We start from the raw sequence: 27,077 nt of genomic DNA, 5'->3' as shown, positions 1-27,077 counted from the left end.
AAAAATTTAAAAAAAAAGTATTTTCTATTGGCCTGAAGCAGTTGTTGCCTCCCCTCCATCTGCCAAGTCCTGGAAGCTTCTAGGCTCCATACAATCCAATCTACACCTAGAATGTTCTCAAACCTCTGAGACTTACCGCTGACTCTGATTCTGGCTAGCTCACCTCAGCTGTTCTGGCTCAAAACTCTCAGCTTCTCCAAAATTACTCTGCGTGGCCTCATGCTAACTCTGGCGATCTGTTCTAATCTTCTGGCTGCTTCTCATTCTCTAGCTCATTCTGTCTTCACCTGTCTCTGGAAAGCTGTCCCAGTAAAACTGCCTCCTTCCTCTCTCTGCACTGCTCTAAGTAGCCTCCCTTTCATCTCTCTTCTCCTATTCTGTCAAATCTTTCTCTGACTTCATCACTTTGTCTGCCACTCAACTGCATATCACTTTCAAATATGGCTGCTTCCTTCTACAAACTAACTTTACCTTCTTGTTTGGGATTAAAGGTGGGTACTAAAGGTGTGTCTGTATTCCAGCCAGAGGGACTAAAGGTGTGCTAAGGACTGAGCCTTACCACAACACAACTAGAAACTTATTTTTCAGTAAATAGCACAATCTTGGGGTTCACAGTGTGATCAAATGTCCTGTAACAGCACTGTGTGTATACCTAGTGCCCAGAGGCCAGAGGAGGGTGTCCGACCCCTGGGAGCTTTCAGATGGCTGTGAGCTGTTTTATGTGTGCTGAGTCTTCCACAAGAACAGATATCTGACTGGGCATAGTGACTGTGCCTTGATCCCAGTACTTGGGAGGCAGAAGCAGGTTGAGTCTACTAAGTTCAGGACTAACCTGTTCTACAGAGTGAGTTCAGGACAGCCAATGTTACAAAAAGAACCATTAGCTCCAAAAACCAAAATAATAATGGTGAACGGTACCATGAAGTGTACCAGAAGCCTTCTCTTCAGCTCCCCACTACACCCATCCAAGCTACAGACACACGCATGCTTTTTTACTGAGATAAGGTGTTTCACCAAATGTGAAACTTGCCAATTCAGTTAAGTAAGCTCCAGAGATCGATCGACCTGTCTCCGCCTTTCCAGCCCTGTCTATTCCGTGAGTTCTGTGGGATCCATCATGCTTGTGGGCAAATACTTTACCCACTGAACATTCTCCTTGGCTCCCGCAAGGTGTTTTGGAGATAATCTGTCCACACAGACACAGAGTGAAGCTTAACCAACATAAACAAAGCTGCCTGTCTCACCATGGGAAAGGGGTACAGGTAAGACACCAGGGGTTCCCAGGATTTCCTGCTTGCTCTGCAATACACAGGATCCAGTAACTAGAGCTCTTCTGGTCCTGTCCAGGGGTTCCTACTCTATCTGAAGTTATAGGCCAGCCAGATGACATGGCTCCTTGTTCCCTGTAAGAACAATCAACCACCACTTGCATGACATACAGCACTTTGTCTCCGCTTCTGCTCCCACTCCTATCCTCTGGATACCTTCAGGTATTCAGAGTATGAGACAGTAGTGGGAGGGACCTGCTCTCTTGGGAGCTTTTCCAAGTCTTCTCTGTTTAAGTAGCATCTCTGTGACTGATGCTCTTGGCCCCAAGCTTCCCAGGCCCTGAGCTGGCTCTCAGCACAGCTTCTACAGCACAGAAACTCACTGCCCAGGCAATGAACACAACTGTGGACACAGAGACACCAACTGACTTTCCATGGTAGCCTCATTAGCTGCGTAAAAATAATCTGTTTTAACGATGGACAAGGAATACTACTGTGCCTTCAGCAACCTCACTGACTTATTTAACAGGCAGCTCATGGCCCAGCAGAAACTCGATGCAGCCACTCTGCTGTGGAGATGGGTTTCAGCTCAGTAACTGGAGTAATGTACTCTCCTCGCACCCTGGCTCAAGCCCACTTTAAAAGGTTTTGCAAAAGGAGTTAATGATCTCCTTCCACAATCTTAGAAACTCAAAGGTGAAATGAAAAGTTGCAAAAAAAACAAAAAAAAGCCTGCAAGAAAACCGAAGCTTGATGGGGAAAAGACCAAAATAGCCACTGCACTATGAGCCTTTCCACCTTTCCCATCACTTCCTATGAAGCTGAAAGACTTCACAGGAACTGTAGAAAAGAAAGACTGAGGCTGAGTGGTGGTAGCGCATGCCTTTAATCTCAGCGCTTTGGAGGCAGAGGCCAGCCTGGTCTACAGAGTAAGTTTCCAGGGCAATCAATCTCAAAGTTCTAGAAATTTGAGAGACCCTGTCTAAAAAAAATAAATAAATAAAAATCTTCAAAACTTGGCATGTGTGTACATCTGAAGGCGAGCGATTAGGAGGTCAACATCATCCTTGGCTACACAGCCAGTCTGAGGCCAGCATAAGATACGCGAGACCGTGTCTTTAAAAAGAATTTGGATTGTCCTATATTCTTGAGTTCTGTGTGAAATGTCTACTTTAAGGCTCAAGTGACCAATTCTCATCTATTTATACCCTACTTAGGGTTCAAATCTTTCTGTAAGTAGTCTTGTAACCTCCTTCTCTAACCCTTAAATTCTTACACATACAAATGTGTATACATGCAGACATCTACACCCACACATATGGCCAAGGTTTAAATCAAATGCATATAAACATCCTAGCATAATACCTGGCTCATAGAAGTATCAATAAATACTTGTTGAATGAATGACCTGGAGAGAGGCAGAACAGGAAAGGCCGACAGCTCTACAGAAGCCAGCAGAGACACTCCCACCAAAGTGATCACACCAAAGTATTTGCTGCACTCATTCTTTCTGGTAAACAAAGAAACAGAACCATTAGTAGAATCACAGCACTAAAGAACAATAACTTAGAGGACACCTCAAACTGGAAATCAAACCTGTAAAGTGGAAAGCATATAGTTGCTGATCAAACTCGAGTGAACAAAGAGTGGGTCCAGGACCCCCACCTTTAGCCTAGTGGGATATGAGGAGAAGGAGGACACTAGAAAAAGATGTAATAAATGGACCACAAGTGAAAAGGTTTTACCTTGGGAAACAGAGAAAAAAAAAACAAAGTCTTTAAATCTAAATGTGGTGAGAAGGCATGGATGACCTGAATGAACAGAGGAGGAATAAGCCAGCATAGTTCCTCCAAACCCCAAGTCCTGCCACCTCTCAGTAGAATCCACAGAGTATAGTGGCCATCTGCCACCAGATTAGAGATTAGCAGGCAACAGCACTCCCCTAAATCACCATCTGTATCTCAAAGAAGCCTGACTGACAGGGAGGGAAGGGGAGATAGGAATAAATTCCAGAGCCAAGAGATGAAACTGAGATCAAGTCACGGCAAATTTCATCTGGACACAGCTGCTGCTCCCGTGACCTTTGCCATATCAAGCTGATGTCAAGAAAGCATAATATTCTATTAATGAAGGTGTCTTTCCCGGCTAACATGCTAAAATGGAAGAATGCAAAAGGAATGGTATGTTAACGTCAAGCTGCCCATTCATAGTTAAGGAACTCACGCTCTAGAGTATCTGCCTGCAAGAGAAGAAACTGTCGTTTTACAAAACTAAAAAAAAAAAAAAAAAAAAAAAAAAAGGTTGTGTCTCCAGGTGCAGCAGGGTCCAACTATGATAGGCTCAGATCCAAAAAAAAAAAAAAAAAGGCTTAAGCTTAGTCTATCTCGAACTATCTTCGACACTTTGTACAAACCAAACCTTGTCTCTGGATCTGAGTCTCCAAACTCCTGAAATGGGCGAGTTGGGACTGAGGATGAGTTGGGACAGCCACGCAGGGCAGGGCGCAGAGAGTCCAGGAACTTGAACTTAAGGGCCTGGACACCCGAGACTCGGATGGGAACAAGAACCCCGCCTTCACTCTTACCTGCCTCCTGCCAGCTTCTCAATCAGCTAGATTAGGCCAAGTCTCCCTGTCAGCCACTCACTGCCTCCCCTTCCAGCTCGGGGCCCAGGCCGGGCCGAGCTAAGGCTAACCCACCATGGCCCTGAGCCTGCAGCGCCAGCCAGCGGACCGAGACCCGTGGACAGCCCATCACCACCCAGCTGCGCAGGCGCGAGTATCAGAGCCCGCAAAGTCACGCCCAGAACTCTGTCCCGGGCAGCCTGGGAAATGGAGTCAGGCTTTGCTCTTACGCCTTGCGCGGTCGAAAGCGCCAATTGGTGCACGCGTAACTGCGAGGCCGCTCCTCTAGCTGACCAATAAGAAGTCGTCTTGGCTCTCATCCGGGTTGTGGACGGTGGCAAGCATGGCACCACCTGTGAGGTACTGCATCCCGGGTAAGTGAGCGGTCTCCGCAGGCAGATCCTGGCTGCGGGCAGCCAGCTTCTGGGAGCCCGTCGCTGAGGCACATGTCTTCTGCAGGCGAACGTCTATGTAACTTGGAGGAAGGCAGCCCCGGCAGCGGCACCTACACCCGGCATGGCTACATCTTTTCGTCGTTGGCTGGCTGCCTGACGAAGACCAGCGAGAATGGCGCGGTAAAGAAAGCGGCTACCCAGCGAGCGTTACCTCTCAGGCTGCCATTGAGTTCTGGTCCTTGGGCACAGGCACTGCCGGGAGGACCTGTCTTTGGTGTCTCAGCGCTTTGGTCTCCCAGCTTCTCCCAGCTCTGATCCCAGCGCTGTGCTAAAGCACACCTGCTGCACACCATTTAGGTTGAGCTGGCTTAGTTGTGTAGAGACACTCACAGAAGGAGGTGGAGGAGAAAAGCACGCAAATCTGAGAATAGCCCGGCCAGCCGAGAGCTTCTTCCCGTCATGCATCTCGACTACCTCCGCTTTCTTGTGGCTCTTGTATCCCACTTCACTGACATCAATGTAGTAATGCTGGAGATTTTCAGTGTCTTAGTGAACTAAACTCTCTTGTTTCGAAGCCTATGCAATGCATGTACTTGTCTGTCTGGAACACAATTCTGCTCAATCCTTTTTGTTTTTTGTTTGTATGTATGTTTTTCCCAGAGAAGCCCTTCTGGACCTGCTGACTGAGAAAATGGGGGTTTTAGTGGCAGTAGGATTGTTATGCCCAAGAACCTTCCCCCGAGCACTTATTTAAATATGTTACTTTTTTGTTTTGTTTTGTTTTTTTTTTTTTTTTTTTTTTTTTTTTTGGCCTTGCCTACTCGGGTTCACAACCAGTTTGAAAAAAAAAAAAAAAACAAAAAAAAAAAAAAAAAAAAAACCTTTAATTAAATATGTTACTCTTGATCACTAGATTCTTGCCCAAGTAGAAGTTTAAATGTAGCCATGCATGGTGATACACGAGTGTATTCCTAGCTTCTAACTGACTCAGATAAAGCAGTGGTTGACATTTGTAAGACAATTAAAAACCAAGAATTAAACCTCCTCAGGCTGGGCTTGTGGCTCATCAGCATGACGTTTGCCAAGCTTGGGACCTGGGGAAAAACACACCCTCTTTAGAGACTGGCAAAACCCAAACTTCCCACTTTGTGTTGTACTTATTTGTAAAAAACGGGCTCCAGTCTATTGGTTTTGGAGATAAAACTCAGCCTGTCTGTCTATTCACTACATAGATGTCCTGCCCAGTGGCGCCCTTAGTTGCTACTGGGGATAGAGTTGTGAGCCCAATACACTTAGCTTTTGTTACCAGGGAGACAGACACAAACCATGAGCAAATGCACAAACATATCTTCAAAAGAAGTGTGCGGACAGTGAGAACATGTAACAGGCTGCATGTATTCTAGATAGTGACAATAATATTTCGGCACCTGAAGATAAGGAGAGGTGGAGGAGTGTGGAAAGAATGGATTAGACAGACAACGTGAAATGGGAGGGACTTAGTAAGGTAAGGAAACAGCACAGAGCAAGAGAGGTAAGGTAATACACCAGCTGCCATTGGAGTAAAACAAGAGTTGCCATTCTATAGCATTTAATTGCAAATCCTGAAGTAAAAAAAAAAGTTATAGCTTGAAGAAAGAGTCAGGATATTCATAATTATAAGCAATAGGATTTGTACCAGGAAATCCCAAGAGAGTCTTCAGTCATTTACAACTAATCAGAATGATCACATTAAACCTGGCAGCCTAGTTCTAATGGCCTCTGATCCTCTTTATTTCCTAAAATGACTAATGTCCTCTGCTGTGGGCTATAAATGAATCTACAGGCTGCCTGCCCTGTGACCTCGGCTGTTGTAAGATACCCCTGTATTATCCTCAGCCCTCAGTTCTCTTTACCCAGGACTTACTTAGCCAGTACACTAACCTTCGTATTCTCTCCACAGCTTCCCGTGGTATCAGTAATGAGAGAGACAGAGTCCCAGTTACTTCCAGATGTGGGAGCTGTCGTCACCTGTAAGGTAAGCCGGTCCTAGTCATGATTAGGCCACGATCCTACAACTGCCGTGGTCCGCTGCTTAATACAGTAGTCCCTAGCTAGAGAAGGGTGTTTTAAGTTTATTACTGCTAAAAGGTCAATCTCAGGGATGGATGTGTTGACTCATGCCTTTAATCCCAGTACTCAGGAGGCATAGGCAGGTGAATACTTGAGGACAGCCTGGTCTATGCAGAGAGTTCCAGGACACCCAGGGCTTCATAGAGAAACCCCATCTCAAAAAGAAAGAAAAGAATGAAAAATTTATTTTTAGCCAGGCTAAAATATAAAATATCTGTGGTCTCGGTATTTGGATGCTGTTTAGAATTATTGAACGGTAGTCCAAGACCAGAATAGGCTACAGAGTGAGACCCTGCACCCCACAATCCCAACACTATTCACATTTTAAGTACTCGGTAGCAAATTGTGGCTAGTGGCTGCCATACTGGTTGACATATGACTTTAGTTTGGGGGGTGTGGGAAAGTGATGGACTCCCCAGAAGTACGTCTTCAGTTCTAGGAAATGATTGGTTTTGTTTTATCTCATGTGAATAGTTATCTTGTCTGTATCATATGCATGCCTGCTACCACAAAGCCTAGAAAGGTGTGTCGCACCCCCTGGGACTAGAGGCACAGATAATTATAGGCCACCATATGGGTGCTAGGAATGGAATCCAGGTCCTCTAGAAGAGCAGCCAGTGCACTTAGCTGCTGAGCCATCTGTCCAGCCCCAGGAAATCACATTTCTGTCATCACAGAAATTTTTGCTGGCAGGGCATAGGTGCACGCTCCTCCAATGGTGCTTGGGAGGCGGGGAATCTCAAAGGGGAGCTAGGCTGCAGGGTAACCCTCTGTCCCAAAGAGGGCTGGAGGGAAGACAGACACGGCAGCGTGTGCCTTTAATACGCCACTCGAGAGGCAGAGGCAGGCATATCTCTGTGAGTTCAAGGCCGACCTGGTTTAGAGTGCCAGTAAAGGTGGGGCTACATAGTAAGACCTTGCCTTGAAGGAAGCGGGAGAAGAAGGGGTAGGGGAAGAAGTGGCTTATCAGGCACTCACTTTCCATACGAGCCTGCTGACCACATAAGAATGAGTCCAGGAGAAAACCAACTCAGCAAAGTCGTCTGCTTAGTTCTGATCAACTTGCCACATACTAGTGCTACACGGAAGGAGGAAACTCAGTTGAGGATTTGCCTCCATCAGCTTGGCCTGTCTGTGGGACATTTTCTTGGTTGGCGTTTGATATGGGAGGACCCAGGCCATTGTGGGCAGCACCACCACTGGATGAGTGATCTCTGATTGTGTAAGAAAGCTGGCTGTGTAAGCCCAGGAGAGCCAGTAAACAGCACTTCTCCAGGCCCCCTGCTTCTGTTCCTGACTCTAGGTTCTGCCGTACGTTTCTTCTACCTTGGCTCTCCCTGATAATGGACTGTTAACTGTAAGACACTTCCCAAGTTGCTTTTGGTCTGTGCATTTATCACAGTAACAGAAAGTAAACCGAACAGACCTCTCACTTACGCTGTGAGGTGTGAGCCTGCACTCAGTGCCCCAGCACACACTTACAATTATTATTATTATTATCATTATCATTATTTCTAAAAGGTGAGAAAGACTTGCTTTGTTTATTTTGTTTGAAGAAGTTTCACTGTACGCTTTTGATCTGAAGGCTTCCAGGACCGAGGTAGATAAATCCAGACATCTGGTTTTCTTTCTGGCTTGTAGCTTACTTGGTAGACCGCTCACCTACCATGCACAGGGCCTGGGGTTCTTAACCCATAGGCACCACATAACTTGGGCATGGTGTTGTGCACCTATAATTACAATCCTCAGGAGGTCGAGGTAGGGTGTTCAAAAGTTTAGCATCACCATTTCCTACACAGTGCGTTAAGATCCCAGCTAGCAACTACCATCTGAAAGAGTTCACAATTCTCACCAGGCTGTTACTGCTGATGTCTGGGGAAAGGGTGTCCTTTTTCCTTTTCCTTCTGTAGTCCTGGATATCCTGGAACTTACTGTGTAGCCCAGGGCTGGCCTTAAGCTTGGCGAGGCCGTCTTCTTGCCTACCCCTCCAAACTGCTGGGGCTAGTGTTATAAACACCGTGCTGAGAAGCCTGGCCTTTGTATAGACCAATCAAGTATTATATCAACTGAGCTCTGTCCTCAGCCCACAGTATTTGAAAGCAGGTACAGCTAATGGTCCATGTGCTCTATGTGCCTATAATGTTCAGGATGTTTCCTCCCCATCCCCATCTTCTACTAATCGTATTTATTTATTTATTTGTTATCATCATCATCATCACACATTGTGTAGTGTAACAGAGCATGACTATTTACTGACCCTCTTGTCTCCATCCACTAGGTGCTGGGATTACAGGTGTATACCACCTCACACAGCTTCATTCTTCATTCATTCACTGTTATTCTGAAAATTTTACAAAGCACAATGATCTCAATTGTCAAGGAATTCGCTGAAATGTAGATTAAATTCCATCCACAGACTGGTTTCTTGGGAAGAACTGTGAAAGGCCTCGATTGTTGTACTATGCTGTATAGTTATGTAAAACTTAGTGGCCTTTTTTGTTATTATTGTTTTCTTAAATTTTGAGCCAAGCCATGGTGGCTCACACCGTTAAATCCTAGCACTTGGAAAGCAGTGGTAGTCAGATTTCCAAGTTCAAGGACAGCCAGGGCTACACAGAGAAACCCTGTCTGGGGGAGCAGAAAAGGGGGACAAGTGAGACAGAGTTGTTGAGGCTGGCTTAGATTTGCAATGTAGAACAAACTGGTTTCAGTTTGAGACTCTCCTGTCTCAGCCTCTGTTGTAGCTAGGATTGTATTAGAGACAAGTCACCACAACACCACACCTAATTTAAGATTACTGAGTACTTCTTAAAGTCAATACTGTATATTCTCTTTGGATTCTCATAATAGCAGTATCAGGTAGCCACTGTAGCTTTTAGCCCACAGACATGTCTTGGACAAAATAGATGTTAACTTTGCTTAAATTGGCTGGATAGATGGCTCTCGGGTTAAGAGCATTTGCTGCTTTCGGTTCTCAGCATCTACTTTGAGCAGCCCAGCTGCCTATGACAGCATTTTGTGGGTGATGGATACGACACCTCTAGTCTCCATGGGTACCTGCACACAAGTGCACGCACCCAAATACAGACACACATGAATATAATTTTTTGAAATGAAATGAAGGGCTGGAAGATGGCTTAGTAGCTAGGAGCAATTACTGCTCTTGCAGAAGACCTGGGTTTAGTTCCCACCACCCCCATAGTAGTTCACAATCATCCATAACTCCAGTTCCAGGAGATCCAGCCCCCTCCTGTGACCGCCATAGACACCAGGCACACATGTGGTACACCTACATGCATGCAGGCAAAACACACATTACATCTAAAAGCAAAACCAAACAAAAACCCTTAAATCTATGAAATAGTTTTCAGTTGAGCTAAAATCCTAGTAATTCCTTACTTGCTCTCTGGCTCTTTGAGTGACAGCCGCTGGTGCTCTGACACTGATCCTTTCTCTGTTCCCTAGGTCTCTAGCATCAACTCACGTTTTGCCAAAGTACACATCCTGTATGTGGGATCGACACCACTTAAAAATGCTTTTCGGGGAACTATCCGGTAAGAGGTTTTCTGTGTTTACATTTGCCTCAGCACCAGGAGTCAGGATAGTGGGCAAGACTGGAATTTGTGGAGCAATTACAGTTCCATTTCCTGCCTGCTTTAGTCTCTCCTTTGTGCTTTACTTACTTCTTGCCCCACAGTATATCCCGAGAAGTGTTATGTGAGCTACGAGAAAAGGAGAATGTTAATAACGAGGATTTATACGTAAAGCAGAGGGTGTTGGTGGTACATTTCAGTTGACGGGGAAGCTCTAGATTTGATTCTCAGCTGCCACATAGATGAGATGAGGCAGTGCTTGCCTGGATGGAGGCAGGAACATGAGAAGTTGAAAATAAACCTTGGCTACATAGCAAGTTTGAGGCCAGCCTGGGCTGCATGTGACCCTGTCTCAGTATGGACTGAGGAAAGCGGTAGACCAGCAGCACTGGGATGCGTGAGACAAAGTCGAGGCCCACATGTGAAAGCCAGGACAACTTGATGGAGGCAGTTCTGTCTCTCTGTCCACTTTGATGCGGGTTCCAGAGTCTTAACTGGTCATTGGGCTTAAACAACACACTGAGCCCTGAGCCATCTTGGCTATCCACCTTTGTCATTCTTTATTTTAATTTTGGGTTTGATTAAGCCCAAGGGTTGTAAGAAAAAACGTTAGAGAGGGCCTGGAGAGATGGCTGAGCAGTTAAGAGCACTTTCTTATAGAGGACCCAAGTTCAATTGCCAGAACGCACATGGTAACTCCAGTGCAAGGGACCAAATAGGCATGTGTGTGCTGCACATATATGCACATGGGCAAAACATTCATATACGTGAAATCAATCTTTAAAAAGAAGTAGCAAAGGTTTGTAGGTAAAATATTATGTGGCTTCTTTGAAAGGAAACAATTATGCAGTAATTATAGACTGGATAATTTGGTGGGGGTGGTTTGGTCTGATTTGGTTTCATTTTTTGTTTGTTTTGGTTTTTTTTGTTTTGTTTTTTTTTTTTTTTTTTTTTTTTTTTTGGACAAAAGTCCTATAGTCAGGCTGTCCTTAAATTCCATATGTAGCCAAGAATGACTTTTAATTTCTGATAAGCCTTTCAGTTGCCAAGAGTTATAAATATTGTTCTGTATTGTCCAAGAAAGGGTACAATTTTATCATTCATGCTAAAGATGGCCCTCCATCCTGTGGCAGTTGGGAACCAAATATGGCCTACTCTGTCTCCTTTCAGTACTCTTTCTTTCTCAAATAACTAATCTTACTTTCTTTGGTTTTTTTGTTTGTTTTTTTTTTTTTAGCAAGGAAGATATTCGAGCAACTGAAAAAGATAAGGTTGGTGATTAGTGCTTTGAGCATTTGTTCCTATGACTTTAGGAATCTTGCTTTAAAAATTATTATCCCCAGGACTCAGCCTTTTAAGAGCCATTACTCTTTGTCCAGAGGAACCAGTTTTGTTCCCAGCACCTATACAATGGATAACAACCCCCTGTGATTCCAGTTTTAGGGCATCTGACAACCTATTTTGGCCTCCACAGGCATCCACATGCATGTGGTACACATACATTCACTCAGGCACACATATATACACATTTAATAAGTAAATCTAAAAGAAAGGATGATGAATAGATGGATGGATGGATGGATGGCCAGCCAGCCAGGAGTGGTGCATATTCACCTTTAACTCCAGCTCTCAGGAGCCAGAAGCCTGCAGACCTCTTGAATTTGAGGCCAGCCTCAGGATGGTTAGAACTACAAAGACCTTTTCTCGTAGTACATTTCCTGCTATAACATGAAATTTAGATCTCTGTCCTTTCTTCCCATACAAGATGTTTTTCAGTTGACTGAAATAAGGTTAGGCTGTTACTAGCATTAAAAAATTATTAGCCAAGTATGGTGGTACGTGTCTATAATTTCGGTGCCCATGAGAGAGAAGCAAGTAGGTGAACCCCTGTGTGTTTAAGGGCACCGTGGTCTACAGAGCAAGTCCTAGGCTAATGAGGGCTACATAGTAAGACCCTGTCCAAAAATTAACCAATTAATGAAAGGTATTAGTAGGCTAGGGAGATGGTAAGTGCCTGCTGTGTGAACATGAGAGCCTGAACAGAGGCCCCTGGCTCCTCTGTGTGGTCAGTGGTGCCATCAGACCTAGTCTCTGTCTATTACTTCTCTTTGTTTTTTGCAGGTAGAAATTTATAAGAGTTTCCGGCCAGGTGACATAGTTTTGGCCAAAGTTGTATCCTTTTGAGGTGTTTGTTTCTTTCTTTCTTTGTTTTTGAGACAAGGTTTCTCTGTGTAGCCCTGGCTGTCCTGGAAATTATTCTATAGACTAAGCTGACCTTTGAACTCAGAGATCCACCTGCCTCCTGATTACTGTGATTGAAGGGGTTCACCACCACTGTCCAACCAAAGTTGCATTCTTGGTTCCCCAGATTTCTAGTTATCAAAAGAAGAAATGGAACAGGGCATGATGACATCATGTAATCATAATACGTGGTAGTTGAAGACATGAGGATCAGGAGTTCAAGGCTGGCCTGGATAAATAAAACCATATGAGAAAAACAAGCATTAAAAAAGCAAGGTTAAGGGTTGGGGATTTAGCTCAGTGGTAGAGAGCTTGCCTAGGAAGCGCAAGGCCTGGGTTTGGTCCCCAGCTCCGGAAAAAAAACAAAAAAAAAAAAAAAAAAAAAAAAAAGCAAGGTTAAGGGCTGGAGAGATGGCTCAGCGGTTAAGAGCACTGACTGTTCTTCCAGAGGTCCTGAGTTCAATTCCCAACACCCACAGGGTGGCTCACAACCATCTGTAATGGGATCTGATGCCCTCTTCTGGTGTGTCTGAGGACAGCTACAGTGTACTCATATATAATAAATAAATACATTTTTTTAAAAAAAAATTAAAAAAAAAAAAAAAAAAAGCAAGGTTAAGGGGCTGGAGAGATGGCTCAGTGGTTAAGAGCACTGGCTGCTCTTCCAGAGGTCCTGAGTTCAATTCCCAGCAACCACATAGTGGCTCACAACCATCTGTAACAGATTCTGGTGTATTTGATGACAGCTACAATGTACTCATATACATTAAATAAATAAAATTAAAAAAAAAAAAAAGCAAGGTTAAGTAGTAGAAGCAACAGCACTTAGAGCCTCATTTCCCTTCACTGTGTGGTGTGACTAGATCTCCCTAGGTGATGCACAGTCCAATTACCTGCTGACGACTGCTGAAAATGAGTTAGGGGTTGTGGTGGCCCACAGTGAGTCAGGTAAGTCCTTGTTCCCAAGTCCCTTTTCCTGGGAACCTGGGTTGACTGGGAAGTAATAGGGACACGCATACTTATATGTGATAAAGAAAACAATGTTGAAAAAAATATAGAAAATCAATTATGGATATCACATACCATGGTGGGTCCAGTCCCCAGCATCTTCCAGCAAAACAACAAAAACAGAAACAAAAAACCACAAGGTAATGTCACGTTGTAATGCATCTGTCTTACTGTGTGTGAGTATATGCCAATGCTTGCCTGGTGATGACGTCTCATCTCAGCATGTCCCCATGGTAGGGAATGTATAGCTCAGTTTACTGAGATTAGGTTGATCCCCTAAAGGTCAGAGATGAGGTAACTGCCCCATGTATCATGGAGTAAGTAAGGTTTCTTTCTTTTCCCTTAGAGAAGCGTTCCCTTGGTGCTGGGGATGGCACCCATGGAGTTCCATATGCTAAGCAAGCTTTCTTGAACTGAAGCCATGTCATGTCTGGCTGAAAAGAAAAGAGGCTCAGCAGAGTATCTGCAGTCACCCCTCCAACACTAGTGTTTGTTGCTTTCCTTCTAGGTGTCCAGATGGTTCCCATCAGCTGGTGTGAGATGCAGTGCCCCAAGACCCACACTAAAGAATTCCGAAAAGTAGCCAGAGTACAGCCTGAGTTCTTACAAACCTAAGCTCACTCTACCCCAAAGAGGGGATCAACCCTCTAAAAGTACATGTGTGAAGAAAGCGATCAAGATGCCATGGTCTTTATTGAGGTACCTGCAGTCAGCTAGCAACCATCTCTTGAAACAGTGTGCCCAGAAATAGTCATGCCGTAATGAACACCCAGGCTCCTGCAGCTGAGGCAGGAAGATCGTTAGTGCCCACGTTTGAGGCCAGCCTGGGCTGCATATTAAGACTCTCAACCAAAAGACAAAAGAGAAAATGTACACTATTTGAAACACTATTTTGGGGAAACTGATTTTTATTCTCTGGGCTCATGAATCTCATTTAAAGGCACTCAACCAACAAAATCATGTAATATTGAAAATACCTTATGTCTTTATATATATGTACATATGTATTTTGTTATGACTGGAAAAAATTCTTTTCATTTGTTAGTGATATAGTTTTCTTCTTTGCGCGCACGTGTGTGTGTGTGTGTGTGCGTGTGCGTGTGTGTGTGTGTGTTTTATGATACCAGCTTCATCTTCTTCATGTGAATGCTTGGGAGTTTTAACTCGGGTGCTCACAGTTGGGTAACGATTTCCTTTACCTTTCAAGCATCTGCCCAGCCCATGCTGTCACTACTTAGATGAACTTGCAGTGATCTTTCTCACTCGGCTCCCCAGTGCGGATTACTAGCATGGCTGCCATGTCTTCTGTTGTCTTTAGCAGAGAGAAGAATCTAAGTAATATTGTGACTTTGGATCAGGTGTGCTTACCTAGTGGCCCTCATTAACTGGCCCTGATCACCACCCATCCTTTTGTGTTTTTTTCTGTCTGATGTATGACTGCTTCCCTTATGTGTACCATGTGTGTAGTGCCCCTGGAGGCCAGAAGAAGGTATTGATTCCTGAGAAACTGGAGTTTTAAGTTGTGAGCTCCAACTACTCTCAGCCACTGATCTCACCCACTTTTTTTATTTTGTTTTTTGAGGCAAGGTCTAACTACTATGTAATAAACACCTCATTAACATACATTATGTTGGGGTTGGGGATTTAGCTCAGCGGTAGAGCACTTGCCTAGCAAGCAGAAGACCCTGGGTTTGGTCCCCAGCTCCAAAAAAAAAAAAAAAAAACCATACATTATGTTTAGTGAAAACTGTTATGTCCATGGGTGATTCAGATAGCATGTGAGTGGTTCTGAAAATATTTAGTAAACAGTTAACTGTGACAGAGTAGGAATCCCTGAACTGTTGACTGAATTGACAGAAGAGGCTGGACACTACCATGTGAGCTGGTCAAGGAAGGACTAGTGACAAGACCAAAAGAATTGTGAAGGAATTAGGCAAGCGTAAACGTGTTCTAGCACATGGAGATCGGAAATCAAGGCCTGAATTTGAGGAGGAGGATAAGGTAGCTATGAGCCTAGCATGAAGACACCTCAGGGGTGGCTCTTACTGCCATGCAAAGACCTGTAAGTTCAGTGTACTTCATGCATGCTGGAGGTGAGCTCTGGGTTCAGCCTGCCTGGGTTTGTGAGCTTTCAGCAAGATAGTATGTTGTATTTAGTTTTATCTAGCATATGTAAGTATATGCCATGTGTATTAAGTGGGAATCAGGTCTGAACTAACCTTTGTTTTTGGTTTTTTTTTTAGCAGATAGCCACTTTTAAAAATTATATTGTAGGGGCTGGGGACTTAGCTCAGTGGTAGAGCGCTTACCTAGGAAGCGCAAGGCCCTGGGTTCGGTCCCCAGCTCCGGAAAAAAAGAACCAAAAAAAAAAAAAAAAATTATATTGTATAATTAAAATTCTGTAATTGTGTGCACAAGTCTGTGCCAGAGCACATATGACACAGCATGTATTTGGAAGTCAAAGGACAACCTTGTGGAGTCCATTCTCTCCTTCCACCTTTCTGTGAGTTCCAGAGATCCAACTCAGGTCACCAGGCTTACACAGTCACCCCTCTACCTGCTGAGCCATCTCACTGGCCTGCACCTGGTCTGGGTGTCCATCTTTTCCTGTTTCTGCTCCATTGTGTGCTCTAGGCTAACTTAGCCCGGGAGCCTCCAGGCGGTTCCCTTGTCTCTACTTCTCACTAGAGTACTGTATGTTCCTGCGTCCAGCTTTTTTCATGGGTTCTAGGGATCAAACTTAAGTCATGCACTGTGACAAGAGCCTCTACACACAGCCCTCTCCAATCCAGAGGGAGGGTGGGGCTAACATTGAACTTTTTTGACCATGTGGAAGTCAGAAGTCAACTTGTTAGTGTTCCGTTCTCTTCAGTTCTCTGCTTCTACCGTGTGGACCCGGGGTTCAGACTTGGGTTTGGCTTCAAGTACAGCTAGCTGAGCCATCTCACCAGCATTTTTGTCTCCTTTGTTGAAATTTTTATTGTGCCACATATTCAAACATTCAGGAGGATTAGACAGGAGAAACACAGGGTAAAGCTAATCTAGCTTACAACAGCAAAATCATCTCAAAACCTATCTTTTAGTGGATTAACTATAGGGCCTGTCTTAGAGTTTCTATTGCTGTGGCAAAACGCCATGACAAAAGTCAATTTAGGGAGGGAAGAATTTATTCAGCTAACACTTCCACAGCACTGTTCGTCGTTAAAGGAAGTCAGGACAGGAACTCAAACAGGGCTGGAACCTGGAAGCAAGGGATAATGCAGGAGCTATGGAGGGGTGCCACTTACTGGCTTACTCAGCCTGCTTTCCTATAGGACCCAGGACCACCAGCCCAGGGCTGAAACTGCCCACAAGGGGCTGAGCTCTCCCCTATTAAAAAAGTTTAGACTAATTAAGAAAATGCCATACATCCAGACCTTATGAAGGAATTTTCTCAGTTGAAGTTCCCTCCTTTCAGGAAACTAGTTTATCTCAAGTTGACATAAAACTAGGCAGGACAGGGCCACAAGCAGGCCCCTTTTGTGTTTTGTTGTTTGCTGTGCTAAGGGTCAAATTCAAGCCTTCACACATGCTAAGCTTATGCATTGCTGCTGGGCTTGACACAACACATTCACCAAGTCCTAGGATTCAAGACCAGCACTGAAAATGGAAAGATCTCTTGTACCTTTGATCTAGTTTCCAACATTGGTAACACTTGCAGTTATATTTAGGCCAGTGGTTAATAAGGAGAGAAAGGGAAAAGAATTATGGTACAAGGCTTTATTCTCAGCACTCAGGAGGCAGAGGCAGGCAGATAATGGGAGTAGAAGGCCTGCCTAGTTTACATCCTGAGATTCTGTCACAAAAAACCAAATGTGGATGGAGAGATCAGTGCTGAAGGGCACTTGGAGCTCTTGCAGAGGACCTGAGTTCAATTCCCAGAACCCGCATGGTAGCTCACAGCTATAACTCTAGGAGATCCTAGGCCCCTCTCCTGACTACTGTGGGCAGCAGGCATGCGTACGTACGTACGTACGTACGTACATACATACATGAAGACAAAACACCTAAATTAACCTAAAAATGAGTAAGGAGTTAAAATGACTAAGCTGGGCTAGCTGGACATTACTCATTCAGTAAGCATACATGAAGCAATCCCTCTTCCAGTTTCAGGAAGTCATGGTATCCAAGCATGCAAGAATGAATCCTGTCCTCCAAGACTTGCATTCTAGTGGGGAAAGATGGGTGGTAAACCAGGAAACGTTTTAACACGTGATTTAAAAGCCATCACAAAAAGCAGGCCTGGGAATATAGCTAAGGATTCAGCCTTTGTAGTCTCAATCCTTAGCACCAAGTGTGTGGACAGATTGAAGACTGGCTGAGGTGAGCTCAGATGAATGCTGGTTGTGTGGTTTCGGTCTCCAGCACCACAAGGACAGTCTAGTTCTTATGAATTTCAGGTTGGCTTCAAATTCGTTATCGAATGCTTTTGAGACAGAATCTCATGTAATTCAGGTTAGCTTCAAATCCAATTGAGGGCTTTCCTCCCTAGTGCTAAGATTAAGGGTGTACATCCCCAGTGACACACCTCCAAGGCCACAGGTAACCTTCCCAAACAGCTCCACCAACTTGGGACCAGATAATCAAACATGAGCTCCTAGTCACTATTGCAAAAGCACTGGCCTTTTCCATTAGTGTGTGTGCTGCCATAGGCATGGGGGTCATGGCACAACTTTATGGAGTCAGTTCTTGCCTTCCTCCACCCTTACAGTTTGAAGTATTTAACTCCAGGGTTAAAGGGCAAGCGCTTTCACATACTTACCATGTGAACTATCTTGCCAGCCCTCCTGATGCTTAATTTTTTACCTGTATGTATGTATGTAAACCATGTAGGCGTGTACTGGAAATCAAACCCACATGGTTTTGATTTTATCAAATACAAAAGCAACAAGTACTCAACCTCTGAACCACCCCTCCAGTCCTTCATAAACTACAGGAGATCCTGGGGAGCCATGTTGGACATCCAACAGTTACTAGCTTCCTTTCCCAATTAAGAAGCTGGGATTTTAGTTACATCAGTGTATTGAATGGCTGGTAAGATTTATTTTCATGTGTACAGGTGTTTGCCCTGTGTTTATGCACTGTGTCCAAGGCCATTAGAGGATGCTGGACCCCTTGGAGCAGCCAGCACCTTTGACGTTCTAAATTCCTTCATCTGCCAAACAAGAACTTGGTGTGCACCTCACACTGGAGGCTGCCGACTTCTCAGACCACAGATAACACACAGTAAAGTATTGCACATCACTCCTTTATTATACTGATCTGGAAAGAGACTTAGTTGTTATGCCCAAACGAGTTCTGAACCCACACAGTAGGGTCAAGCAGCTGGAACATGATTCAGACAGTGAAAGACAAAACCTTGGACATGATTAAGGGGCACTTCACCTCTACAAAACAAGGCAAAGGGATCCAAACACAGCCAGAGGTACAAGGAGTTTATCCCATTTGATATGAGGAATGGCTTTTTTTCTGGTGACCACAGACTCTCAACTGCCACTAGCAACCTCTGCGTTGCTTTTGTGCTGATATATGTATATATACTTTATTTTTGTAAAAGTAAATGTAACACATAGACTTGACAAGACTGTTCCCAACCTTCTAGGGCCAGCAGCTCCTTTAGGGTCAGAGAGAAAGTAGGGTCTTTTAATCAGCATGAGGTTACTTTCACTCTCCACTGGAATGACTAAGCCCCCAGTTACCTAATTGTGGGAAGAGTGCAGGACAGGTTCCAGGGACAAAACTGGACCACAGCTTCTCCTCATTGGTCATACCACATACAGTCCCTCCCGACCATCTTCCTAAGCAGACCCTTAGTAAACAAAGAGCTAAGAAAACTATAATTACTATCTCTCAACTCTCCTGGAACAGGGAGCTGTCCCTGGATGTGGACCAAGAGCCTGCACCCCAGAGGTCTTCTTCTGACTAGATTCTATGAAGGGAGTGGGTGCCGGGGATAAAATACTAAAAGGAGAATGGGAGCCACAGGTCCCTATCTGCAGCTACAACTTAAACTGAAGATCCTAAAGATGTAGTCAGTGTGGCAGGTGCAGGGGAGGGTGCAGGAGGCAGGAACAGGCAGGGAGAGAGGGTGTGGGGCAGGAGTCCGCCTCCTCGCCTTCACTTCTTCACCTTGCCCTGAGCAGCCACGGCTTCCATGGCTTTACGCACGGTCTCCTCATCTCCCAGGAACTGCATGGGCTTGATGGGCTTCAAGTTCTTGTCCAGTTCATAGACGATGGGGATGCCAGTTGGCAGGTTCAGCTCCATGATGGCCTCTTCTGACAGACCTAAAAGAGCCACCATTTTCAGCCATAAGACAAGAGTCCACATCCCCTTCAGATTTGCTCTTTATCTACCAATGGCAAGGCACTTAAGTATGAACAAACAAGATATCCTTTCTGATTTACTGTAGATCTAGTGCCCCATGAACAGCCTCCATGACTCTCCAAGCCTCTCAATAGCACTAGAAAGAATGAGAAGGTATACAAGATTCTAAGATGAGCAGAAAGTTACACTACAGATATCCCTACATTGTCAATGTCAAAAGTCAATGTAGAAAAGCAGGGAGGACTATGTTCTCCTCTGACATCCTACAGCCGAGCCATCTGAACCTCTAGGTCCTCGGGGCCTCTAGGACCTGAGTCACTTTTGGTCACAGTTTCAGCTGGCATTCCTAGAGCAGGTAAGCATGTACAACTTTAATGCAGAGTCATTTAGCAAGTTTTAGTTCTGAACTGCATATTACCCTACACATGACAGAGTGTCAGAGGCCCACTGCCACTATTATGTAGCACTTCCTGTTGCCTAGGAATCATGGTCTCACTGTATAACCCTGGCTAGCCTGGAACTCAAGCGATTCTCTTGCTTCAGCCTCCCTGGTGCAGGGTCAGAAGTGTAAGCCACATCCTGCTAGCAGACCACAGATTGAGAAAGGAAGAAACGAGTTTTTCTTTAAGTCCATCTGCACTGTCAAATTTTTCCCAAAGGCCTCCTTACTACAAAATCAGTCGGATGCTGATAGTCCTGTTTTATCATCCTTAAGGACTCCTGTAAGGAGATGCACATACCCTCCAGATGCTTGACAATGCCCCGTAGGCTGTTGCCATGGGCAGCAATCAAGACCCTTTTCCCCTCCTTGATCTGGGGGACAATTTCTTCATTCCAGAAGGGCAGTGCTCTGGCAATAGTATCCTTCAGGCTCTCACAGGAGGGTAGCTGGTCCTCAGTAAGGTCTGCGTACCTGCGGTCCTAAACAACACAGATTTCAAGGTTGCCAGTTATTCCAAGTTGCATCTCATGTGTATCAATTTTGCCTACCTCTGATCCTAAAGGATTAAGTGACTAATGAAGATCTCTCTCAAGGTTCCAGAATGCAGCTCAGAATTTGAAGATCAGTAGTCACTGTCCTGTATCATTCCCCAATCCAAAAAACATGTAAGCTTAGAAATCGGGGGGAGGAGGCTTAACAAAACAGACAAGGCTTCCCAGTTCACTTTAGTTTGCTGCTGGCTTAGGAAGCCAGAGCTGGCTTTATAAAATACAGCAGTGAAGATGTGGAAAGAAGGTGCCCTACCAGATACAACATCTCCATCTAAGTCCTGTAATGAGTGAAGGCCATTGCTTAGCAGTGGGAGGTGGTTATGTTAATTATTTTATTATAATTTATAAGATTAATGACAAAAGATAGACCCATAAAAAAGGCCTGGAGAGATGCTCAGCTGGTTTTTTTTTTCTTTTCTTTTCTTTTTCAGAGCTGGGGACTGAACCCAGGGTCTTAGCAAGCGCTCTACCACTGAGCTAAATCCCCAACCCTGAGATGCTCAGCAGTTAAAAGAGAACACTTGCCGCTCTTCCAGGACCCCATTTGGTTCTCAGCACTCATCAAGGTTCACAACCACCTATGGCTCCACAGGATCTGATTTCTTTTTCTGACCTCCAAAGGCACCAGGCACACACGTGTGCACATAAATATACACAGGCAAAACACCCATGCACATAGACTTGGAAAATAGAAGTAACTAGGAATGAGATCCATGTGCTAACCCAGTGCTGACGGAGTGACCACATCTGCATAGAACCATACCTTGCTGATGTTGCTGTAGAAGGGATGATCAGGCTCCATTGGAGGTGGCGGGACATCGTAAGATCGTCTCCAGATCTTTACCTGTGCCTCACCATGCTTAGCAGCAGTCTCTGCTTTATTGAGACCTGTTAGACCCCCATAGTGTCGCTCATTGAGGCGCCAGGTCCTGACCACTGGCAACCACATCTGGTCAATGGCATCCAGGACTGTCCAGAGGGTGCGGATTGCTCTCTTCTGCACAGAGGTGAAGCAGATGTCAAACTCATAGCCAGCATCTAGAAGTTAAAAAGTGCAAATGAGCCAGGTATGGTGGCACATGCCTTTAATCCTGGTACTGGGGAGACAGAACAGGTCTTTGTGAGTTCAAGGTCACTCTGGCCTCCATGGCAAGTTCCAGGGCAGCCCAGGCTACAAAGAGTCCTTGTCTCAAAGGAAAAAAGTGCCAGTGCCAAGTGAGAGGCTGGCAAGACCTAACATGAGCCACAAGTGTCTTATACAGAAATCTCTCATAAACAGAAGCTGCTTGGGCACAAATGATGGCACACACCTTTAACCCAGTATGAAGGAGCAAAGGCAGGTCATCTGTGAGTTAGCAGCCAGCCTACTTGGTTGCATACCACCCAGGCATGGTGAGACTATAACAAAGGGGTGGGGGTGGGGGTAGAGGGAAACAAAAGAAAAAGAGAACCTATCCAGCAAGGTGTTTATCGTTGCAGCCTGAGGGAGGGAAAAATCTGTTGACTTTCATTACAGCTAACAGCACACTTCCTACTTGCTCCAATAATTCCGATAATGTATTATAACGAACAAACCTGAGGCCTCTACATCTTATTCTAACTCCTAGACTATTACACCTAAGCATATTTTGATTGAACCCATGTTCAATCCCCAGAACCCGCACAGTGGAAGGACAGTGCTGACCACAAGTTATCCTTCTCCAACACATGCAGCCCAGGGCGTGCACATGCGGCATACAGACCTGTGCTTACACACAACAGATGAATGGGTTTAATTTTGTTTAATGAAAAAGGATCATAAAAGTATGAACCCTGAGGCTGGAGAGATGGCTCTGTGGTTAAGAGCACTGACTGCTCCTCCAGAGGTCCTGAGTTCAATTCCCAACAACCACATGGTGGCTCACAACCATCTGTAATGGGAACTGATGCCCTCTTCTGGTATCTGAAGACAATGACACTGTCTTCATATACATTAAATAAACCTTTAAAAAAAAAACGTGTGGGGTTGGGGATTTAACTCAGTGGGAGAGGGCTGGCCTAGAAGGCGCAAGGGCCTGGGTTCGGCCCCCAGCCCCAAAAAAAAAGAAAAAGGAAAAACAAAACAAAAAAAAAAAAACTGTGTAACTCTTAAGTCATAACTAACCTTTCTAAAGGGCTCAGCACTGCTCCCAAACCAAGCTGTAGAATTCTAATTCTATGATGTTACAATCTTCTCAACCCATTTTTAGCAGATGAGAAAAATAAAAGAGAGGTGCTGGCATGGTGGCACATGTTTTAATCCCACTACACCCAACACCTCTCTTTATTTTTCTTAACTGCTGAAAGTGGGTTGAGAAGAGCCAGGGGCATCTTGAGTCCAAGGCTAGCTAGCTGGGCTTGTCTCTGTATTTTTGAATTAAGGAGCTGTCTCTCTTCTTATCCCAAGCCATACTGCAGTACACAAGGCCCTCTTCAAGTTAACCACAAAGTTTTCTGGGCATTGCTTCATATTGAGACTAGCAACAGTTGAAGTAAAATTTCCTGCTAGTGATTCAACTGACAATGAAGCCACTGAGACCAGCTACTGGGGAGAGGGACGATTAATACCAGGAAAACCACTATCACCCACAAGGGAAGACAGATCTCCCCGAGCCTCTGCACAAGTTGATGAAAACCGACAGCCATCACACCCTTTACCATCTCCTTAACCACAGGACGAGGAATGTTCCAACAAAGGGCTGAGTCACCCACCGAGAATACCCACAGAACAAGCCTCAGCTCCCATGATGAGATGTTACAGGCCGTCTCTCTGCAGTTATTTCCAAATAGTCCCCAAGGCCAAAGTGGTACCCCTTGGGACTCTGGCATGAATGCCACAGGACCAGGCACTTCCATTTTTTTTTTTTTTTTTTTTTTTTTTTTTTTTTTTCGGAGCTGGGGACCGAACCCAGGGCCTTGCGCTTGCTAGGCAAGCGCTCTACCACTGAGCTAAATCCCCAACCCCAGGCACTTCCATTTAATCCAAAGTACAGCCAGGGGTACAACGGACATGGCATGGGTTCCTATTCCCCACCCCCACCCCAGGGATCCCTTTCTTCCACAGCCTAAGGCCGCATGGAGACCTCACTAGTTTCCTTCTGAAACCCACTGGAACAGCACTGGTAGAACCGTTTGCACCTTGGGTCTTCTATGTTACTGAATTATGCACAGTAGCCCTTAATTCAGTTCTGCTTTTAATCGTCCATCCTTTAATCATCTGTGATATCTTTGGGAGATGCTAAACTTTTGCATCAGCTTTTTAAAGGCAGCCCACGTGGGCCCATGCCCTATGTCCTCTCTTCACAGCTCCCTGGATGCTGGAAAAAAATTACAGGTATGCAACACCATGTGCTAGCTTATATATGATTTTCTAAAACTTAGTGCTACAATATTTAAGGCTGAAATGGGTCTTATTATTTTCCAGTGATTACAAGTTTAACACATAATCATCGTACCCAGAGAACAGAGGCAGTTAACTTTGTCCAGAACTGGGCGTCAGCAAACTACCACAGGCCTACACAGTACTCCATGGCACAGAGCTAAAGAAAATGGCTTCCTAACCAGCACTTTCCTTTTTCTAACCACATAGGCCATGCACCTCAAAAGCATTCTTGTCTCCTTGCATCAGGATTTCGCGTTCTAAGTCTTCATCTGAAAAGGATGTACAAGAAGCTAGGGAGGGGGGGTTGGGGATTTAGCTCAGTGGTAGAGCGCTTGCCTAGCGCAAGGCCCTGGGTTCGGTCCTCAGCTCCGAAAAAAAAAAAAAGCTAGAAAGGGCAACCAAGGCACACAAGATCACTTAAAGCAGGCATCAGCAACTCTTTACACGGCTACTGCCAGGTCTAAGTTAGGATGTGCCCTAGTCACCAAGAGAAGCACCTCTTCACTACACGGATTTTCTCGGTTGCAGGGAGGATTTGCTGCCTTATTAGCGTTCCAAAATCACAGAGAACTGTGGGTTGTGCCGAGCGCCCGACACGGATAGGCAAAAGCAGGCTTTATCTACTGGACGCTTCCACCCTTTGCCCAGCCTCTGTCCTTGGCCACCAGCCCGCCAGTTCCTCACACTTACTTGTTACTCCACCCAGAAATGGGGCAAGGACACTGGATTAGAACTAAGTAGGTATGACCTTGGACAAGTCTTTCCAGTCACTTTTCTAAACTATAACAAAGGGGACAGAGAAAGGTAAAAAGGAGGGAAATTAAATATGCCTGCGTTATAGGGCTGTAGAGAGCATCTACTGAAATCACCCACTCGCATTCCTGGATCCGTTTTGTAGCATGCTGCTGAGCTACAAAGCTCTCAGAAGCACGCGGTTTCCAAGTGTCTCGAAGGCCATTAGACATCCCCACCTAGCACCCCCCCCCACTGTCCAGGACCAGCCTGTGACCTGCCGCTTCGCCATGACCCGCAGGCGCCTCAAGTAAACTCGGATACAGCCACTAATGTCACAGGGAATCCTCCCCCGTGCGCCGCAGGCCCTCATGGTACCCAAAAGGGTCCTGGCCGCCACAGGTGGGGCTGCTCGGACCGGAAAGGTAGATTTTCGCCTAGCGGCGTCTGCGCCCTCTTTCTGGTACAGCCTCTCACACTTAACGGGGTGACCTTGACAAGCGGGCTCCCCACCCTGCCTTCAACTCCTCAGCTGAAAACTCAACTGGAGAGGCCGCCCGAGGTGTCCGCCTCTCGAGAGGGCGCGTGGGCTCAGGCCGCCCCTAGGCCGGTGCGGGGCCCTGTACGCCACACCGCGCTCGTCCAGCTCGTTCGTACCTCGCAACGCCTGCCCCCCGCGCTTCGCCTCCTCGTGGCCCGCTGGGCTCAGGTCCGCATCGTACCAGCCGCTGAAGCGGTTCTCCAGGTTCCAGGCGCTCTCGCCATGCCGGATCAGCACCAGCTTGTAGGCAGCCATGGCGACCGGCAGAGGATGCGGCAGTAACTGAGGATCGCTGAGATTCTCCTCGCAGCCCGCCCCCCGGTCGCGCCTGCGCGCTTGCACTCTCCCGCCCCGCTCCCGCGCACTTTCTCCCCGAAATCTTTCCACTCGCCAGACAGACCTCCGCCCGCCCCGTATGCGCATGCGCCCCGGGCAAGTTCTGCGGCCCGCGAAGGAGGGGGTGTAGTGCACCGCGGTGGCAGTGCGCATGCGTCTTACGTAGAGGTACCCGCGTGCTACCCGGCAGTCACGGAGCGCACGTAAGCAATTAGGGCGGAGGATCCCAGTAGCAAGCTTGCGGCCCCAGGTGCTGCCTGGCCACTCGGTGCTTCCTCTTTAAAGATGATCGCTAATCCTTAAACAGCCTTGCTAGGCCACAGTCCTATCCCTGCGCAGTTCCAATATACACCCTTTCCTTTTTGATTTGTACTTCGGACAGGTCTCACAACCTCTCAACCTCACTTGTAAAAGTGGTACCTGGCTGAAAATACCCTGTAAACTTAAACATAGGTTGTTGCTATGTCCCTTCATTGTTCCTTTTTTTAGCTTTTTTTTTAAGATAAAATTTCACTATATAGCCCTTGGCTGGTCTGGGACTCACTACGTAGACCTGGAACTTACTGCACAAACCAGGCCAGCCTCAAACTCATCGAGATCCTCTTGTCGCTGCCTTGGTTCCAGTGCTGGGATTAAAGGCGTGGGTGAGGGGTTGGGGATCTAGCTCAGTGGTAGAGCGCTTGCCTAGGAAGCGCAAGGCCCTGGGTTCGGTCCCCAGCTCCGAAAAAAAGAACCAAAAAAAAAAAAAGGCATGGGTGATGTGTTTATGATAAAGATAAAAAGTGGGGGATGTGGGGGGAGTGAGGGGTATGTTCAATGGATGTGTGGGTTGGTATGGGGCAAGTGGGTACTTCAGCGGGCTCATGTTGAGGCATCCCTTCCCCCTGAGGGACCAGCCACACGACAGTATAGTATAGAATAGAGTTTATTCAGGACATGGGGAAGGGAGTTAAGAGGGTACTAGGGGCAGAGAAAGGCAGAGAGAGAAAGTAGAAAAGTAGAAGAGTAAAGGCTGGCCATGAGCATGTGGAGAGAGAGGGGGGAGGTAGGAAGGGAATGGGGACAAAGGGGGAAGAGGGGAAGAGCAAGAGAGTGAGGAGGGGGGTGCAAGCAGCCCCTTTTATAGTGCCAGGCACACCTGTGGGGCGGAGCTTAGACAGAACGGACCACTTTTCCACTGTGTAGTCCTCAATCAAATTGCAGAATCTCTCAGCCTCATCTTTTAAAATAAGCATAAAAGACAGGATGCTGTAGTCCCAGCCACTTAGACAAGATCAAGAGTTCAAGGGCAGCTTTGACTGGCTACAAGCTTTCCTGTCTCTTCCACAAAAAATTATAGATGAGAAACCAGAACACAAAGGCAAACTGTTCAGGGAGCCTCCCCTGCGCTCTAACTAGCACCCACCACCTCCCTCCTGCCTCTGGGAAAAGATGAAATTCAGTATTCAGTTTGGAGCAAATCTGCACAGGGG

General features: G+C 45.8%; 2 protein-coding genes across 2 annotated transcripts; one reads left to right on the top strand and one right to left on the bottom strand.

Moving 5' to 3' along the window:
* The first annotated feature begins 4,249 nt into the window (after positions 1–4,249).
* On the top strand, positions 4,250–14,285 carry Exosc1 (exosome component 1). Its single transcript, XM_032891970.1, has 7 exons — positions 4,250–4,466; positions 6,226–6,300; positions 9,861–9,949; positions 11,226–11,259; positions 12,110–12,160; positions 13,093–13,177; positions 13,746–14,285. The coding sequence occupies exons 1-7, from the start codon at positions 4,338–4,340 to the stop codon at positions 13,850–13,852; spliced, it is 570 nt and encodes a 189-aa protein (XP_032747861.1). The 5' UTR covers positions 4,250–4,337; the 3' UTR covers positions 13,853–14,285.
* Positions 14,286–18,503: 4,218 nt separating this feature from the next.
* On the bottom strand, positions 18,504–25,664 carry Pgam1 (phosphoglycerate mutase 1). Its single transcript, XM_032891969.1, has 4 exons — positions 25,386–25,664; positions 21,360–21,634; positions 20,344–20,524; positions 18,504–19,563 (listed from the first exon to the last, which is right to left on the bottom strand). The coding sequence occupies exons 1-4, from the start codon at positions 25,522–25,524 to the stop codon at positions 19,394–19,396; spliced, it is 765 nt and encodes a 254-aa protein (XP_032747860.1). The 5' UTR covers positions 25,525–25,664; the 3' UTR covers positions 18,504–19,393.
* Positions 25,665–27,077: the final 1,413 nt, after the last annotated feature.

Source organism: Rattus rattus, chromosome 2 (assembly GCF_011064425.1).
Source record: "Rattus rattus isolate New Zealand chromosome 2, Rrattus_CSIRO_v1, whole genome shotgun sequence".
Classification (NCBI taxonomy): domain Eukaryota; kingdom Metazoa; phylum Chordata; class Mammalia; order Rodentia; family Muridae; genus Rattus; species Rattus rattus.
Note: the sequence above shows the minus strand (reverse complement) of the source record. Positions and strands in the feature narration are given on the sequence as shown.